Raw genomic sequence first — 19821 nt, 5'->3', positions numbered from 1 at the left:
TGTTTTTGTATACAGTATGTGTCCTCTATTGTGGTGAGTTACTGTATTGCACACAGAGACCTCATCGATTTTGTCTTGTTCATCAGTGTTTCTGAAGTTTCTGAAATGTGCTATAACTTTACCTCAGCAGTGTATGAAGCTTTTGAGAAATTAAACAACATGGAATTTACTTCAAATGATTCAGTTGTTTTGTAGGTGAAGGAAGTGCCACAACAAGGATATGAAAAGGTTTCTAGAGATTGTTTCAAGATAAAGCACATGTGTTATGGACAACAGGGTTTTACCTACAGAGTGTGACACTCAATTATCAGATGTAGATGTGGAATAAAAAAAGTTTACTAAATGTATCTTGCATTTACTTTGTCTCTTATTGGCAAACAAGTTTGTATTTGCTGTAATTTGCTTTGAGGAAAGAAAATGAGCAGGACTACATATATCGTCAGTTTGATGGTGACAGTAAAGAACAGTAAAGGCGAGTAGCCTACACCTTTTCAGTGAATCGATTCTTTTGAACAGTTCGTATCAAAGAACCAAAGTTAAATGGGTTCAATTTTCTATATAATTGTGTCATCAAGTGATCCTGGCTTCCCAGTCAGAACTCAGAATATTACAACATGGGCTAAAATTATCTAATAAATCCATATGTACCAGGTACATTACTTTTTTTTTTTTTTGAGGTTTCAAGGTTGTTGTTGTTGTTTTTTGTTGTTGTTCTTTTTAAATCACGTTAACGGATCATTTAGTTAAGTGAACTGTTTCAATCGATTCATTCAAAGATTCAATTCAAAAGAAAGAAGAAAAGGACGGATCCGGTCGACCAATCAGAGACTCTGTTTATGTGAGCGGCGAGACGCGAAAACCTCATTGAAGTGGACTGTGGGCGCAGTGTATGTGGGCTGGTCCCGCTTCGCAGAGGGGATGCGGATGACCTTCACATAATACAAGGAGACGTGGTTTTATTTCTGTTATTGTGAATGAAGTAACACACGTCGACGGTGAGTACGCTTTGAGCTCTCTAAGTTTGACGGTTTAAATTCTACTTACTCTGGGAAAAACGCTAGATTTCTTTACTAACACCAAACTCGTGAACGAAACGCCTACACAGCGTGACCCATTATTTCACGTTAGACACTTTTACATGATGTGAGTCTAAATATTTTATCCAACCGACTTAGACCTAATGGAGCAAGATCTTCGCATCAGTTTAAGTTCCCTGGCATTCACAGCTTTAAACGGGGCAAACCGGGGCTAGTTGTCACACGTTTTATGTAATTGAATATAACACTCAGCAGCATGATGTTATGTTATAACAATCTTTTTTGACGCACCACAGTCTTGTCTACAAACAAGTAAATGCAGTTCATTGAAGCACGTTGGGATATGTTCATGTTGACACTGTATTTAAAATCAAAATGCCATTATACATTATACAAAGTAGACAAGTTAATGATTAATGAAAGTTAATTTCTCTTCATATTTTGATCTATAAATAAATTATGAAAAAAAACAGAAGAAATGAACAGAATTACAAAAAAAGTCAAATAATTATAATGTGATAATGTAATTATTTATATTTCTGACAAATGCCCCTGTCCTTCATTATAATTATTAAAGCAATATAAAAAAAAAATGACTGGAATTTTAGTTTGGCTGATAATTCACTTTTTTAAAATTGTTATTACTTTTAGTTTTTACCTGGGTTTTTGTAACCACCTTTCATTAGCATTGTTTATATATATATATATATATATATATATATATATACACAGTACAGACCAAAAGTTTGGACACACCTTCTCATTCAAAGAGTTTTCTTTGACTATGACTATGAAAATTGTAGATTCACACTGAAGGCATCAAAACTATGAATTAACACATGTGGAATTATATACATAACAAAAAAGTGTGAAACAACTGAAAATATGTCATGTTCTAGGTTCTTCAAAGTAGCCACCTTTTGCTTTGATTACTGCTTTGTACGCTCTTGGCATTCTCTTGATGAGCTTCAAGAGGTAGTCACCTGAAATGGTCTTCCAACAGTCTTGAAGGAGTTCCCCGAGAGATGCTTTGCACCTTTTGCCTTCTGTCTGCGGTCCAGCTCACCCCTAAACCATCTCGATTGGGTTCAGGTCCAGTGACTGTGGAGGCCAGGTCATCTGGCGCAGCACCCCATCACTCTCCTTCTTGGTCAAATATAGCTCTTGATGCCTTCAGTGTGACTCTACAATTTTCATAGTCATGAAAATAAAGAAAACTCTTTGAATGAGAAGGTGTGTCCAAATTTTGGACTGTCCTGTATATATATCCAGGTTGATTCATCAACCAAAGTTATCCGGATTACACAAATGCAAAATCAAAGTTAATTAAAGTTGAAATGAAGTTTTTGGTGAAAAGAAACATAATAGCCTATTTTTTATAAATTTGTTCATTCATCCTCCCAGAGACTGAGAATATCAGCTGCACTTCATTTTGACGGTGCAGGTCCAAATGATTATATTGTGATTAGAACCTCTGTTGGCCCTGACTTCCACTACATGTTTTCCTCTGCATGTCTTCCTCCATGTGTAATTTCTCATAGGGTTAAGGCTTGCTCGAGAGCCCCTCCTCTCTTCTTACCTCAGCCGTCACTCATCTCCGCTCTCATGTAGAACTGGAAGACACTAGCAGATCACAGGCAGGATTGTTGTCTTTGATGTGGCCCTCAGCTCCTAAAGATACCATCGAGGCTCCCTCTCTAGCTTCCATTAGCCTGTCAGGGAAAGCTCACTTTTACCCAGGGATCAGATTCTGCTGTCAGCTGCCATGTATCTGTGCAATCAAGAGTCAGACTGTCATTAACAGTGTGTTGAGGAGCCCACAAGATAGAGATGAACTGGTCACATCCTGTCATTCAAAGCTACGCACCAATAACCCAAAGACTAAACAACTAGTTAGTATTGGTAATTGAGCCTTAAAATAAAGTGTCACCACTAGCTCTAAAATGTTGTTTTCAGTGTTGTATAAATGTAATATCATGCGAGTATCAGTGCGATATGGCTGGACATCGGCGCGCTGTGAGTACCTATAGCTGTTTTGACAGTTGTTTATATACAGCTTCCAAAAAAGAATAAGAATTTAAAAACATGCTCATCACAGAAGAGGTGTATTAGAGTTACTGTTTGTATGATAAAGTTGTGTTTATCATGTATTTTTAAATAAATTAATAGAACCAGACAAAAAAAGATTTAGAAAACCAATTATAATTTAAAGAGTAATTGTAAGAATGCTGCATCAATTCAGTTGAGTCCTTGTCTCAGATTTTTTGTCAATACTTTGCTTAGGATGTTCTACATAAAATTGTTCTGATCAAAGTCACATGACTCGGCTGTTTTGGTCCTGATTCAGACCTTTGCAATTACTGTGGAATTTCAGGAGTGGCTGCATAACACGCCAATTACATTTTTATCACTTGCATAGAGAGTAAGAGCCTTGTTTGCTTGCCCTATTTGATTCAGAGGGACTGTTGTGGACAGATGAAGGGGGACAGAAGGCACGAAGGCTTGGTGATCTTAGAGGTCGCAGCTGCTGTTGACTGACTTACACGGCATTGTGCTCGATGCCAAACTACGTCTTTTTATGTTTGCATAGCAAAGATACTGTAATTTCAACTCATGTTTACTATATAATCAGGAGAAGATTCATCTCTTATTTGTTTCAGATGCTCATGTCGTTCCACATTTTTGAGTGGGTCTGTTCCTTTATGGATGACATGCGGAGATCTTTTCGTTTAATAGGTGTTTGGATGTACTTTAAACACAGGGTTGTTTTACTCCCTGAAGTGCTGCTTACGATAGCTAAGAGCTCAGCTATTTTCCTGCAGTCTATCATTAGAATGAGTCATGAATATCAGCTCTTTACAGTTGACTTGAGAGGGAGCTTAGAGCTCACAAGTGGGTCTTCATCAAACCTTAAAGTACAAGCTCTTGACTGGTATCATGACTCTAGAGTTATGTCATGTTCTAGCTCAAGGAATGATGTAAAGATGTCATTTCAGTTCATAGAAAGGTTCTGACTTGTATTTTTTGTGCCCCACTTCTTAACGACTACCCTGACAGGCCCTGCCTCACTGTGGGCATGTTTAGACCAATACATTCAGGTTTAAAGAGGTTGTTTGTAGTAGTTACTACACTATATGATTACATCCTGAAGATACCAATTCTCTTTGTGCTCCAGAACAAAAAATCAATAAATGGAGAAGCAGAAAATGTGAACGTGCTTTAGCTCAGCTGAGAGAATCCCTCTTGAATGACTGGGGATGGTCAAGCGTGGAGATGGGCCTGACCTGAGTATCGCAGTGACACCAAGTAGAATGACAGAGGAGGGTCACCAGCTCTTGGCCTCAAGGTCATGATAATAACAGAGGTCCCCGGGGTCATGGGTGAGAAACACATACTCTTTTATCTCCAAAAAGTCAGAGGAAGCATTAGTAGAGTATCTAGAATAAACTCTTTATATACTGTAGTTGAAGAATAGGTCCTCCCTTATGAGGTTTGTTCATTATTTACTATGTACTGTATTTGTAATTTGGTCACAGTGTCTGCACCATCTCGGTCTCTCCGCTCTGCTGGTTCTCTTGCTCTCTACCAGCCTCGTTGTAAACTCAAAACTATGGGTGGGAGATCTTTCTCTTGTATTGCTCCCAGGTTGTGGAATTCTCTGCCTTTTCCTAATGCTCCATCTTTTGATTGTTTTAAGAAATTACTCAAAACATATCTTTAGTGAAGCTTTTAAGTTATAATCTTACAGCTGTTCTTGCCATTGTTATTACTATGTTGTCATTGTGATTGTTATCATGGAGTAGTGTTGTTTCTTTTATTTGTTTTTTTATATATATACTGTTGTAGCGCCTTGAGTGTACGAGGCACATTACAAATAAAATGTATTGTAATGTAAAATATATATATCTGTTTTATTTATTTATTTTCTTTCTTAAACTAGGCACTACATGAAAAAATATAGTTTTTTTTAAGTTTGAGCACAAATTGTCATTTATAACAGGATCTGGTTAAGCCAACAGTCCCAGTCTGCAGTTCAGGGCAGGGCAGTCCACATTATTCTGCTGTATTTCCACCTTTTTCTCATTCTTCAGGTAAACTGCACATGACCTCTGCAGTATTATGGCACTTAGCACAGTCTGCATTCCTTCTCATTGCTCTCTTCAATAAGAGCACTGTAATCCTCATCAGAACCTGAGAATGCAGGGAGACTCTCACACAGAATAAATGTCCAGGCATCTCTATTCAGTTACCTTGGCCACAGTCCAGGTGAGACCGTTAAAGGGTCTATTTAATCTTAACTTGACGAGAGCACTTTGGAAAAGAATCTCTCATCATCTCCGGAGATTAGATCCGCACACCCACAAATCAGATGCGTGGAAAGCAGTGGCCAGCGTAATAGGCACTTAGGTCTGGGTTTCTGAACCCAGTGTGTTTTTGGATGAAGCACTCTGACCGGTTAATTAAGCATGAATAGAAACGTTCCAGAAGAGTAATAAGCAGCTTTTGACAAAATTAAATTATTCAGACACATGAATTACTCATTTACACCCAATTATCAGCACTAATGTTAAATTTAACTTCTCAGGTTAACTAAATTCCAATGTTTGCAGATGGAGTTGTATAGTCTTATGATTAGCAAATGCAAAAAGAAGTGCATTAATTCATATCTTAGTGATTACAAAAGCAGCACATTTTAGGGAAGGGAAGTGTTACGCCCTTTGGGGCGTATCTGTTTCTCTGCAAATCTCCCGATTACTCTTCCTACATACCATTCATTGCCAACAACCGCCAGCTATCTATTCATCATAACCAAACACATATACTGTACTGTTTTTTATTTTTTATTTATTTTAATTTTTAAAAAGAACGAGACTAAGAACATATTTGTTAGACCCTTTTACTGGCAAGTTTTGTTTACAATCTGTTTTGTGAGTCCTTTGTGAATTTCAGACCTACTATTGTGTGCAGGCCTGGCCCACTGCCTTCCTTGCTGTGTGTATGAGTTCTTGTGCTGGATGTGAATAAGGGACCCATCACATTGTGCAGCACAAAGACTCATTTATTTTGTTTACTTGCCTAGTTTAGGATGTCAGTGGATGTTGTCTTCTGTGTAGTCAGGTTGAGTTGAGACTATTTTAGTCAGCTTCCCTTTTCTTTTGTTAGTGTCTTTGGCAACACCTTTTCTCCTTTTTGCTCCTTTTGTTTATTAATTATTGAGTCAGTGAATAGACCATATATATGAAGCTCATTTTTTTAATTGGTTTTTGGGATAAAAGTCTCTGGTTGAAAACTCTGGCCTTAGACCTATCAAAGTGCAACATGCAGAAATGTTTTTAATTTAATAGATGATTATTAAAAGAGATGTATGAAAATTCTATTATCATTCATCATCATGTTGTTCCAAATCCTTAAGACTTACTTTCTTTTTCGAATAAAAAGAAATCTTAATTTGTATATATTTTCTCATAGTTTTTTCCCCCATCCATATAAAGTCCATCAAATATAGTAAACAGAAGCTCAGACCAGCTTGCCTGACGCACAGAAACCAATGAAGTTTGTTCAGCCAAGTATGTTTATGCAAGTATTGTACATCATGCAAGTACTGTATATGTGCACTCATATATTTCCATAATATTCTGCTGTAAAAACTAATAGGACTGCAAGAATTTATATAAAATTATAAATTGATGCTTCACCAAATTCTAACTGACCCTCTGATGTCACAAATGATGTCACAAAAGCTATTCTTTTTAAAATTTTATCATTAATCATTTAGTTTGTGTGTGTGAAAAATGTTATGGTAACACTTTAGTATAGAGACCAATTCTCACTCTTAACTAGTTGCTTATTAGCATGCATATTGGCTGTTTATTAGTACTTCTAAATCACATATTCTGCATGACCATATCCTACATCCTTGTCTAATACCTAAACTTAAAAACTACCTTACTTACTCTAAATAAGGAGTAATTTGGAGTTTACTGAGGGGAAAAGTCGCAATTAATAGTTTGTTAATAGTGAGAACTGGACTTTAAAATAAAGTGTGACTGATATTATAAACTTTAAGAACTTTCTTGGATCCAGTGTGAGCCAAATCATTTGAACATCTGTAGTCTGTAGTCATGCTGGATTTCGCCAGATCTCATTCAGTTAGATATCAGTTCAGAGCCATATGCTTCACCTGCAGTTCGTGATACCTGAGCCCATGTTTCTCCCAGGGCCCCATCCAGCCCTCGCTGTGGCCTCAGAAGCAAATGGACAAACTCATCTCCATTTCCCAGCCCAGTGAAGCAGACAAAGGAAGCCCTTGTTGTGGGGCTCTGATCTCTCTGAACCTGCGGGCCAGAGAACAGGAAGGCTTCTGAGAGTCTGCAGGAGAACGGGGCGAGCGAAAGAGCGTGTGCGCTGTAATCAGTTGGCCAATTAATCAGACCCTGGTCTCTCACCCCCATGTAATGAGCGAGACTGACACTCGAGGGTTCCTTTCTCAACATACGAACCTTGGGAAGGGATACTTCTTCTTTGTATGCACAGATAAGCTATACACATTTGTTATGTGCTGGTTACCATTTAAAATTTACCAATTTTACCAAGATTAAAATAATATTTGTGTTAATTATGAAAGGCAGTTGGTCTAAGTAGTCTAAAGGTTTTGGGACAGAAGACCAATTTGCTTCTCAGTTCATGATGTACTTTTGACAGTATTCCTTTAGATAGACCCGTATTTTAACTTGGATGGACTAATGAAGGGTTGAGACACCAAGTGCACATTCTCAGAATTTTTTTAAAGCTTTCTAAGCTGCTTTTAGGTGTCATGTACCAAAAAGTAATCATAAGAGCCCACAAAGAAATTTAACGCTAAATATAAGAAGCGTGTAATTTTACCAGGGTGGCCGTTGAGCCCTTAAAATTGCTGTGGAAAGAGACGTTCAGCTTCCCTTTCTGAAACCTTTTTCATGGTTCAGTTCAGGTGCCAAACGGTGTGGCTCACTCCTCTGATCTTTACAATCTTATCGACTCCAAACTTTTAAGAAGTAGTTTTTGTCAGATATGTATTAGCTTTGATTTAGTTTATTTTTAAAACATTGCCTTGAAAATATATCCTTTCATTATATTAGAATTTGCCTTTGTTAGCCAAGATGCTAAGTATTACATTTACGTTTTCTATAATCATTGGAAGTTTGTAGATTTGTTAAGTTATTAATTATTGTTTAAGTAAACTGAACTGCAGGTCACAGCTAGTTCAACTTCACGTAACTAAGACGTTGTCACAAAAGCACTATTCTGAACGGATGAGCAAGGGCAAGATTATTTTTCATAAATATCAGTTGTTTGAAGAAGTTGCCACATTTTAAATATTGGAAATGTATACATAATTGATTGAAATATATAATTGATTGATTACATTTAATTTTTTTATGTTTGACTTTTTTTGCGGTTTGCGGCAAATTAGCGACTGATTTATTTATTTATTTTTCAGGACAGCAACAGTGGGAATGTTTGATGGCTTTTTGTAGTCAGGATATTAAGGTACGTGCCTAAGCAGAAATTGACTTAAACTTAAAAATTAAGACTAAAATCTTCACTAAATGTGTAACAACTAGTGCTGGTCTTCTCATGTCATGACACAAGTGAGAATTATCTACTACAAGTTTCTTTTTCTATCCTAACTTACCATGACCCTCATCTTCACACACACATAAATACACACCTCAGGGATTTTCCACACAAATCTCTCTTAGGCACGACTAGACCTGATCGGATAACAGAAAGGCATTATCCTGAATTTATGACTGTACGTCACCTCCGTTATCCACATGACTTAGCCTGAAGGAAATAATGGAAATCTTTACATGGCAGTTTTATATAACAATAAACAATTGCCATTCTGATGTTTATCTGTTGATGGAAAAGATTGTGCAAGTTAGTAATAGATTTACAGAATGAACAGATTTAAACTATTAGCCTACATCCTTCCCTAACAAATAAAGACGGGAATAAATAAATTACCACGATCTGCTCATTTTCTTTCTTTTATTCTCAGTACTAATCGATACTTAGTACTATTTAATTAATTTCAAATGCAGTTGTGAGTTAATTTATTATTTAAAGTGACTTTAGAATATAAAAAATTTAAATATGACTTAAATGTAAAGCACAAATAGTTTTTTTATTAAAGGGGGGGTGAAATGCTATTTCATGCATACTGAGTTTTTTACACTGTTAAATAGTTGGATTCCCATGCTAAACATGGACAAAGTTTCAAAAATTAAGTTGTACGTTTGAAGGAGTATTTTTGTTTCCAAAATACTCCTTCCGGTTTGTCACAAGTTTCGGAAAGTTTTTTTTCGAGTATGGCTCTGTGTGACGTTAGATGGAGCGGAATTTCCTTATATGGGTCCTAAGGGAACTTCTGCCGGAAGAGCGCGCGCTCCCGTATAGCGAGGCTGAGCAGCACAGACATTTCACTGATCAGAGCAATTCACTGATCAGAGCGAGAGCGTCACGAAAAGTCACAAAAGAAGTGTGTTTTTGGTTGCCAGGGCAAGACAACCCTGCACAGATTACCAAAAAAAAACAGCATTAAGGGACCAGTGGATGGAGTTTATTTTTACAGAGCATCAACGGAGTTGTGCAAGTGTTTTTGTTTGTTCCCTGCATTTCGAAGATGCTTGTTTTACAAACAAGGCCCAGTTTGACGACGGATTTGCGTATCGTTTATTTCTTAAGGATGATGCAATCCCAACGAAAAAGAGTCACGATCGTGTGTTGGAACCGCAGGCGGTGAGTAAAACTGCTTCAAATATCTCTGCCTCCTTGTTAGTGCGTCCCCTCCCATGCCGGAGACGCAGGTTCGAGCCCCGCTCGGAGCGAGTCGTTGCTGCTGCTGCTCTCGTTCAGTTTCAGCCTCGGGATCTGATTCTGGATCATAAATAAACGGCTGAATCTGACTGTAAGCCATGGTTTGTTTTGGATGATGGTTTTTCCCTCACGGTAATGTCACAGCTTCCACATGCTCTCAACGCAAAAGCCTACTGGCGCTCGTGATTCTTTAGCTCCGCCCACACGTCACGCCTCCAGCCGGTCGTGTTTTTCCGGGAAAAATCGGTACAGACTATCTTTCTCTTATGAATATAATAAAACTAAAGACTTTTTGGAGTTATGAAGGATGCAGTACTACTTTATAGGTACTCAAGATTAACAGGATATTGAGTGAAAACGAGCATTTCACCCCCCCTTTAAAAGATGTCTGCTAGTCCACCAGAGTACTAATAGCCCCCCCGTATTGTCCTCAGGCCTCTGTGTTTTACAGCCTACATGTCTGTGTGCTGACTTGGTCAGTATTGATAAATGAGTGGAAAAGGCACCAATCACAAATGAGCAATAAAATGAGTCACACAAAGCCCCCTTGAGTTTATATCCTTGACCTGGTGTGTTTATGACGGTCTGTCTTCCTGTGAAGGTGGGCTCACGTACCTAACCAGTAACTGACCAATGGAAGACAAAGAAGATTGTGTAGGAAAAATCCTGAACTCTTTCAGTCCAGAGAGGAAATGAAGATGTTTGTCAAGTAAGCAGTCTGGATAGATAGATTTAATTGTGTGGTTACTCTAATTGTTTTCCCTTTTTATCAGCTGTTTCTTAAGGAGGAAAGTCATTTAAGAGAGAAAGTGGAAGCGATTTATCCATTTGAGGATCTCAACAGGAAGTCTCAGGTAACTGGAACATTTGAATGTTTGAGTTGTTCTTTCAGTGTTGCTATGCCATGATGATTCATGAGCTTGGTAGATATATACACACTTGAGTGTGTGGCGTACTTGAAATTCTGCCAGTGTTACTGTGTACTGAGCAACATGGAGGTCTTAGAAATATTGCTTTGATGTCACAAAAGAAATCTGATACATCAAAGTGTCTTGGAACCGGGGCGTTTGGGTCTTTAAAGCTTATTTTTCTAACACATGCTAAGCTTTCAGTTATGACATATTTCAAGACACATGACATGTGGGTTTAAGTGTTTTTCACTTGAATGCTCAGGATCTGGGTCGTACCTATGCAGGTGCCTCCAAGTGAGCTGTGGGAATGTTTTTTTTTTTAAATCTTTATTTTCAGACAAATTGTTTTTAAATTGCTAGACTTAGGATCACATTTACGAGAAGGTTGTTGAGGAGCATTAAATCATGCCAATCATAGGACAAAAAGCTAGATTGGTCCAGTACATCTGAAGATTGGCCTTAAAGATTAGATTTCATGTGACATCACATTTCTTCCCCAGTTTCTTCACATTCCTCTTTTTTTTCAACTGTAACCTCAAACAAGTAGAAATAGAGCACTGTATAATGTAATGAAATGGATCCACCGGCCCTCAGGCCATCAGAAAAGCCCTCCGGCCCTTGAGACACCTATAGAAGAGCACGTCATGTGTCCTGTTTTATCTGTCAAAAGACAGAAATCTGCTGGTTTCAAAAACAAAGTAGTAAATCTGTCAGCAGTGTCTTCCAGTATAAGAGATGACAGAGAAATATAGTATTCCTGGACATATACTGTACATCTTGTTTTGGCATTAATGTTTGCAAATCTCCTTTGAGTATGAACCCAGTCTGACTTTTACCATCCCTAAAGAACACAAGATAAGACATAAATAAAGCATGTGGCTGTAAGTGACTCTTAATAGCTACAGAGTCTATTTCTGAAAGACCAGGAAGAAAAGTCATATTAATTACATTTCTCTGGCTCATTGAAAATAGTGGATTAACTCATTCTAAGATTAACTGAAGAAAGACCCTGAAGTCACAACAATTTGTCCTTGATTCGTTCCTTTCCAATCCTGTTGAGCCTCTGTTTTGAAATTGTCACTGTGGAAGATGCTTTCCCTGGAGGCAAGACAAGACACTGGCTGATTAGCATTCTCCACTAAAATGTGTTTAAAGAACCGTTTCTTATTTTTATAGAAATAGTGCCATGACATAAAGCATAAAGCGTTAAACCTTCACTTAAAGACATAAATGGGGAAAAACAAACTGTCTATGGCCAAAAGGCAGTCGTGAAATATTCAGGAATGTATTTGAGAATATCACCAGTGTTTTATTTGGATATTCAAAGGATAATCCGCCATTAATTTTTAGGGATTTTTAAAAGCCCTGGTTAGTCTGGGAACATTCCTGTAATTCTAACCCTGTCAGCACATCAGGCTTTTATAAAGCTCAAAGGATGCACTAAAACTCACGGTGGTGTGATGTTTACACAAGACTTGAAGATTTCACAGCTGTATATTTACTGTGACAGCCGTGAGGGACAGCTAGAACTCAAGCTATCATATGAGCAGTGCTGTATCATATTTCATTGATATTCCACATGTAGTTTTTTATGGGGACTGGCAGAAGGCTATACTGTAATATATTTTAGTACATGATATTCATATTGTATCAGAAAGTGAGTGGTAACACACAGTATGAAGCCTGTATTTCCTGTTATTGAGGTGTTGATGTGATTTGTACACTCAGCAGTCTTTTCCTCACTTCACTCACTGATGATCTCACCTCTCAATGGCAGCTCTCCATAGATGAATAACACGTACTGTACTGCTAACTGTTGCTGCTGCTCGCAGTTATACTGTAGGTCAAATTATTTTATAAGATGTTATTTAATTTGTGATTTATTCGAAGTATATCACAGTAGGTAAATTCCCCTTGAGGAACTAAAGCCTAAATAACCTGCATGCCACAATGGTAAAAAAAAAAAAAAAAAGAAGAAGGCAAAAATAATTGGCGATCCCTGCTCATTTCCATGTGTTAGCAGTCCTGGCTCAAATTCAACTGTTTATTTTCCCCATGCAAGTGCATGACAGAAGGTTTAAACATGGTGATGCTTGGTTCTGAAATAAAAAGCTTTATTTATGATATGATAAATAACCACCTCTCTAAGTAGGTGTTGTATAATGCACTACCATTAAAGTGTGAGTCTTTTTGTTTTGTTTTGTTTTTAAAAAGGAAATTAGTAGTTATTACTTTTTTTAATGAAAAAGAAATAAATAAATAGAAAAGTTATTTTAAATTGTAAGATGTAAGATCCTCATGAATAGTTTTTACAATACAAGGAATTAATTGAATCTCCCTGCTAGAGATTTCTAAGTAATAAAGCAATCGACTTTGCAAACCCCCAAAGATTATCAAGTACCTCTTATCATTAGTGGGTTTTAGTGTTGATCTCTACAGATTTAGCAAAAGTCAATGCATGAATCACTCATGTAGTGTATTGAGGAAAGTACAGTTCATGTGTTCTGGGTGTTCCAGAGGTTAAGGAGATGGGGTGTGAGCTAAGTGTGTTTGTGTGAATGCTAATTACATGGACTAGACTGGCTTGACACCACACTGTCACTGACTTCACACAAAGGCTAGAGGCTCCACCCCCACAATGCACCTGCCGTCCAATCAGAAGCCTTGGTTTTCAGGAGGGTTGGGGTCGGTGGTTTCTTTTCTGTTGTTGGGAGAGAGAGCTGAAATGGAAAATGTCTTCTAAGCTTTCTCTTTCCTTTTCCTTTTCCTTTTCCTTTGAAAGCCTCAGTCAAGACAGGAGCCTCTGCACATTTATCAGGGAATCTGTCTACTTGGCCTGTTAAACCTATAAGCTTTCCATACAGACAAAAGGTAAGTCTTTTTTGTATATATATATATATATATATATATATATATATATATATATATATTTCAAATTTATGCATGTTTTGTGTAAATATTATTTAGTGTGATATTTGTATTGGATGAGTAGGTATGTGTTTTTAGTAAGGCATCAGTTTCTGTAAATTCTAAATATTAATTATCAGATTCTAACAGATGTTATATATATATATATATATATATATATATATATATGTTACTATGTTAAAAGTCTTGGTTATTCAGGTGGCTTCACAGATCACTGAAGCAATCAACAGGCCTCTGAAGTTCTCAAACCAGTCAGACATAACTGGCCTCTAGAACTCATTTACATTTTCATTTCACTTAAAGACATTTACTGTCAAAAAATGCATTTCAATATCCAACTAGACTACGGTTTTGATTTAAAATCCAACCATGTTTCAGATTGCAGCCTTTGTGTATGTAAGAATGAGCGCATGTTTGTGTGGTTTTGAATTCAGCATAAAAATGCCAAAATAAAGATGCATGCAAATGGCCATTTTATGCTCTTCACTCTTAATGAACTGCTTTTAAGACCCTACATGTGCCCTGGCTGGTTTGTGACCTAAGAACACTTATGTTTGGAGCTGAAAAGCTTCAGACTGCAGGCCCCTGTGTGTGTTTTAACCTCTAGGTCAGTGGAGCTGATTGCTGTTGTGCTGTCAGTCATTATATATGTGTGATCTCTCTTTACTCTGCTAGAGACCTTAGGAGAAGATTGTCACTGCCACAAGATTAATGACACTCGTCTGTTTGCTTTTAAACCATATGCTGTCTGCAGATGAAGGAGAGCCTGTGGAATTCTGTGTACTAAACTGATGCTGAGTGCTTGATTTAAGTCATTTGAAAAGTAAAATATATGTATTTAAAGAACTTGCCCACAGCATGTTTCGCTGATGCACTCTCATGTTTTTTTCAAACAGGAAATAAGTTATGCAGTAGGCAAACGTCCATCACACACAGTGAGATTGTCAATGCTGTGTAACTAAACTCTGATGGAGACAAGCACTAGAGCATGTTAATGTCCTCAGAGAATGTGTTCAGCCTTAATCATTAACCTCTGAGGTCACCGTGCCTTACTGCTTCTTAAAATGCCAGGGGCAGGTGCAAGACATTTCAAAAATGGGGGCGGAAGACGTGGATGGGGACTTTAGTCCCTCGTCATCAGTTATTAGGCTGGATTTTGGTTTCCTGCTTAAAAATGTAGGTACTTGCAATTGAAGTACTGTACCTGAGGGCTTTATGTAAATGGTCATGAATCCAGCTCATTCAGTTAATTTAATAATGCATGAAATTAATACTGTTTGGATGATTAGAATTCATAGGTTGTGCTTCTTCAGAGTATGAGCCTTTTGCTGTAATTAAAAGAAGTAATGTGTGAATCCATCCATCCATCACCTCTATTTCTGTTCTGTTATTTAGGCATTTGTGATTAGTGGTTATTCTGTCATAAATATAGTTCAATTCTGTCATTAATTACTCATCCTCATGTCATTGCAAACCCATAAAACCTTTGTTCATTTTCTGAACACAAAATAAAATATTTTTATGTAATCCGAGAGCTCTTTGGCACTTCATAATGCAACCCTACTCTTTTGAACGTGCATCAAAGACTGAAACAGAAAGTCAGATGTTCAGAGACTTAAACTTTATCTTCGACTGTTTATTTTAGGAGTCACTATCAGTGTTTTAAACATGGCAGCAGATCTGGCCTTAGTCACTGTTCTCGTCCAGCTTCTTGTTGATTTGGTGACAGGTGACAGCATTGACTTCTACAATATCATGCCTGCTGTAGAAGGTGAGTTTGTTTATTCTAGGTCATTTAGTTGTTTTCTTCATTCATTTTAATTTTGTGAACTTCCAGTGACTTTATAGCGATAGTATAACACAGTGTTCATGTCTGTGCAGCCACCCCGTACCCCAAGAGTTTCAAGTGCTTCACATGTGAACAGGCCTTAGACAACTACAGCTGTAACCGCTGGGCAGAAGATGTGTGGTGTCCTCAGAGTGAGTTTACTAAACAAACCCACCGCTGTCAGATCTGCACAGTTGTCTCTACATTTACTTTGTAAAGCAAAACCTGTTTTTTCATTTACAGATACTCAATTTTGTATGACAATACACCACTTCAGCCATCATGGAAAGACAAAATTAGTTACCAAAAGATGTGCTGTGCGTGAAGAATGCCAGTTAGCTGGCTGTAGACATCACAAAAACACACACCATGTGAGTATTCACATGCACATTATTCCACTCATACCCATGTATAATCTCTTACATCAAAACTATTCACTTGCAAAATGTGTTTCTGTCTTGCAGGAGTGCATTTCTTGCTGTGAAGGGATGGTTTGTAACGTAGAGCTGCCGACCAATCACAGTAATGCAGTGTTTACCCAGAGACAAACCCAAAGCTCGGCAGCACCCACTTTCAGGATCTGGGATTGTGTGACCCTGCTGGTCCCAGTTCTCCTGGGACTGCTACCATTGTGATCCTCAGTCATAAGAACCTGTTCGGTGATGAACAGCACTGCAAATCATTGAGACTGAGGAGACGTCATCCACACTGGAATATTAATACAGTCAGATGGATGTTTTCATTAAGGTCACACACAGTAATATCATGCAGGAGAAAGCTAGCGTTCCCATTCATCTCAGTGGCAGGATGTCGCACTCGCAGGATTCTCTCTAAGAATGTGATTGGCATCTTTGCTGATGGGCTCGCAGATGTTCTCACGACTGATCAGTGACTAATCACCCTGGAGCCGCAAGAAAAATTACATCATGGCTTGGCTGATTGGGTAATGAACCACAAGAAGAAGAACACTTACTAGTGACTGTCTGGAGCTGTAATATAAGTCAATTTCACACTTGGAGGCTCCCTTCAAAAACAGTTGTGGACACTGAATAATCTACAATAATATAATGACATGTTTGTGACTTATACATTACTTACAAATTATTTTATTCTCTTAGAAAACACAATGACTTGGAGTGGAGACAGATGCATTTTGCAACCAAATGGTGTAGTGGCAACTCAACTATGCAAATTAGCAAAACCATATCTTCATTTTTCAGCGAGGAGACAACCAGTCGGCCAGTGGTTGAGGAACTGTGTGCACAGGAAGTTGCTGTGTCAGGAAGATCTGTCAGTGGAGTAGTTTTGCTTCTAATCACTGCTTACTAATGACGTGCTAAATAGGACAGAGAACCAGATGGGCATTTAGCAACTAAAGCAGTGGAATTAACTTATACTGCCTCACTGGATTTGTATTGAGCAAATTGAGGCTCACACACTGAGCATTAGAAGTCTCTATGTGGGATGTTCCTGTGGCTCTGGTCCCAGATTCTGTCTCACAGGCCGAGCACAGCAATGAGAGGACGCGGGATGTGTTGTTCTAGTTTTCTAAATGGTGTGAATGTCTCTAAAAGAGATCTGGATTGCTGCATAAATATCAGTGCTTTAAGAAGGTGGACCTGCATCATGTAAAAGCAGTGATTCATTAATTACAATTAAGTATATTTTGAATTATTCAGTCTTGACTATTGCAAATGCTGTCATGTTTTACTTTCCCGAAAAACCAATAGAAATAAAAATATATATATTTTTTTTATTTTTATTTTTTTAACTAATGCTAAGGTGTCCATGCACAAATACTCTGTTATTTTGCTACTAATATTTCCCTTACAGCTGGCATTACATGAAAATTCACTTTCATCTATTTTCTAAATATACTTTATTAATTTTATTGTGTGTAAAAAAAAATTAACCTCATAATTTTTAACCAAAATGTCCTAAACCACACCCCTGACCTACAACCTAATGCAAGTTTGCATTTAGCTGATTTGCCTCCATCAAATCAAGAACTGATAAGTAGAATTGAGTCCTCATCCTACATTTTTATTTTCTTATTCGATAGTTTTCACTCGGAATCAAAATACTGAAGAAAAGATTTTGTCATCAAAACTTTGAAAATGTAAAAACTAATAAAAACACCATTTTATATAGCCTATATCATTTTTGCAAATTGCAAATTCAGTTAATTTTTACATTTTTAGTCATGGCATATAAAAAAAAGTATAAATACGAAATTCTGTACGTATAAAACCTAAGAAAACCTAGTTCTAAAAGCGTTTTATAGATGTTAATGTACAAACCTCACAACGCGGCTGTGTTCCTTCCCATGAAGGTTGAAGTGAGTTATGATAAATAGTCTTGTTTACGTTCATTGGGTTGACTGAGTGTGTAAACGGTTTCTCATCTCTTTAATCTATAACATACCGCTGTGCTTTTTGTATAAGAGCAGCAGGGCTACGTTTTTAAAATTCCTTCCATGCTGATCGGAGGACAGTTTCTGTCTTTTCACGTGAGAATGCCCAGGTTTAAATTTTGTGGAGGGAGCTGAACCTCAAACAGCACAAAAGAGCAACTTCCCCCCCAGAGCTCTGAGAACAATAAAAACATTCCCAAGAGGATCTCAGTGTGGGACACAAAGCCGTGGACCATTAATATCATTGCTGTCTGGAATAATGAGGGTTTTTCTCTCTAAACCAAACATGACATATGGTTCTTCCTCTAAAATTGTTGCAGAGGAAATGAGATTTGCTTTCCGTGTAGCTGCTTTATACTGACTTATGAAGTTAAAGTGTGTGTGTGTGTGTGTGTGTGTGTTCCTGCTCCGCTGACTGTCTCGTCGTGTGTGCTGTTTGCTCTGGCTGCTGGCTGTCTTTGTTCTTGTTTTATTAGGCGTGGAGTTGGAGTCTGTCACTTTCAGGCTTTGGAGAGTTGTTTATCTCCCTTTGAGGAAAACCGTATCAGCGCTGTTGCTCTCATCTGCACCGCATGTGTCTCTACTATTCAGAACCTAGTCTGTTCAGATGAGGAGACAGAAAGCTCATGTCTCTTCCATCCAGAAGCATTGCTGTGAGAATGTTAGCCAACCAAAAGACATTGTAATTAATTAAAACTTTTCACAATATGCTTTATTGTATAGTGGTGTGCATAGGTTACCATTGGATTTTTTTTTTTTTAAGAAATAAATTGTTATAGATAAAGAGAAAAATAAATTCTTATAATAATAATAATAATAATAAAATGTAATGTATTTTAGCTCATTAAAGGGATACTCCACCCCAAAATGAAAATTTTGTCATTAATCACTTATGCCCATGCCAAACCCGTAAAAGCTTCGTTCATCTTCGGAAACAATTTACAATATTTTGGATGAAAACTTTGTCAAAAGTCTCCTCAGTGTCTCTCCACATCACTCAAACTGCCTATGCTCCTCTGTATCAGCCGCGCCACAAGGATGCGCTGTTTTCTTTCCAATCAAGGCATAAATACCTGTAGAAACAGCACATCCTTGTGGCACTGCTGACACAGAAGAGTGTAGGCAATTTGAGTGATGTGGAGAGACAAAGGAATTGTTGAATAAAGTCATTATTTTTGTTTTATTCACATACAAAAAGTATTCTCGTTGCTTCATAATGTTGCGGTTGAAACACAGATGGCAGATGGACAATTCTGAGTAACAGTGTAACTTACTTGGCAGTCTGGGACAGTCACAAGCCTCCTGGTTTTCATCCAAAATATCTTAAATTGTGTTCTTAAAACAAAGCTTTTACGGGTTTGGAACGACATGAGGGTAAGTGATTAACGATAAATTTTCATTTTGGTGTGGAGTATCCCTTTAATACAATAATCCAATTAGAATATTGATCATGTGAACGCCACATGATGTACAGATTTTCTTGCATCCATTGTTGCATGAGATTTTAAAAAATTCTAATGCTGGAGAACATAATCAGGTTTTACACATACAAATTGATTTATTGGATTATCCAGTGATGCATTTGGTAAGAAGAGTCACTGCAAAACTTTTACGTCATAAAAGTAGTACAAAAGCAACATTCATTTACTGAGAGGCATTTGATACCCTCAAACAATGAACAACCTTCATTCCTGCTCTTGTTTTTATGGTGGCGCCATGTAAATTTGTGTTTGAATGAAGTCTGGTGATTGATGATGTCTCCTCACACAGGCTTCTTCAATAACTGTGTTCTTCTTGTTAAGGAAGTGGCTTGTGATTGGCAGCACTGTGCACATACATCTT

General features: G+C 37.5%; 1 protein-coding gene across 2 annotated transcripts; it reads left to right on the top strand.

The window, feature by feature from the left end:
* The first annotated feature begins 887 nt into the window (after positions 1-887).
* Positions 888-16789, top strand: LOC113109320 (ly6/PLAUR domain-containing protein 6B). Of its 2 annotated transcripts, none has more exons than XM_026272937.1 (8): positions 888-995; positions 10501-10608; positions 10685-10753; positions 13593-13681; positions 15384-15509; positions 15620-15718; positions 15810-15937; positions 16031-16789. In XM_026272937.1, exons 5-8 carry the CDS (start codon positions 15407-15409, stop codon positions 16199-16201), a joined length of 501 nt encoding a protein of 166 aa, XP_026128722.1. In that variant the 5' UTR covers positions 888-995; positions 10501-10608; positions 10685-10753; positions 13593-13681; positions 15384-15406; the 3' UTR covers positions 16202-16789. The 2 variants fall into 2 exon arrangements, with proteins under 2 accessions (XP_026128722.1, XP_026128721.1); XM_026272936.1 differs by having other exon boundaries at positions 10673-10753.
* The last annotated feature ends 3032 nt before the right edge of the window (positions 16790-19821 follow it).

Source organism: Carassius auratus, chromosome 9, assembly GCF_003368295.1.
Source record: "Carassius auratus strain Wakin chromosome 9, ASM336829v1, whole genome shotgun sequence".
Lineage (NCBI taxonomy): Eukaryota > Metazoa > Chordata > Actinopteri > Cypriniformes > Cyprinidae > Carassius > Carassius auratus.
This window is presented reverse-complemented; position numbering and strand designations above follow the sequence as displayed.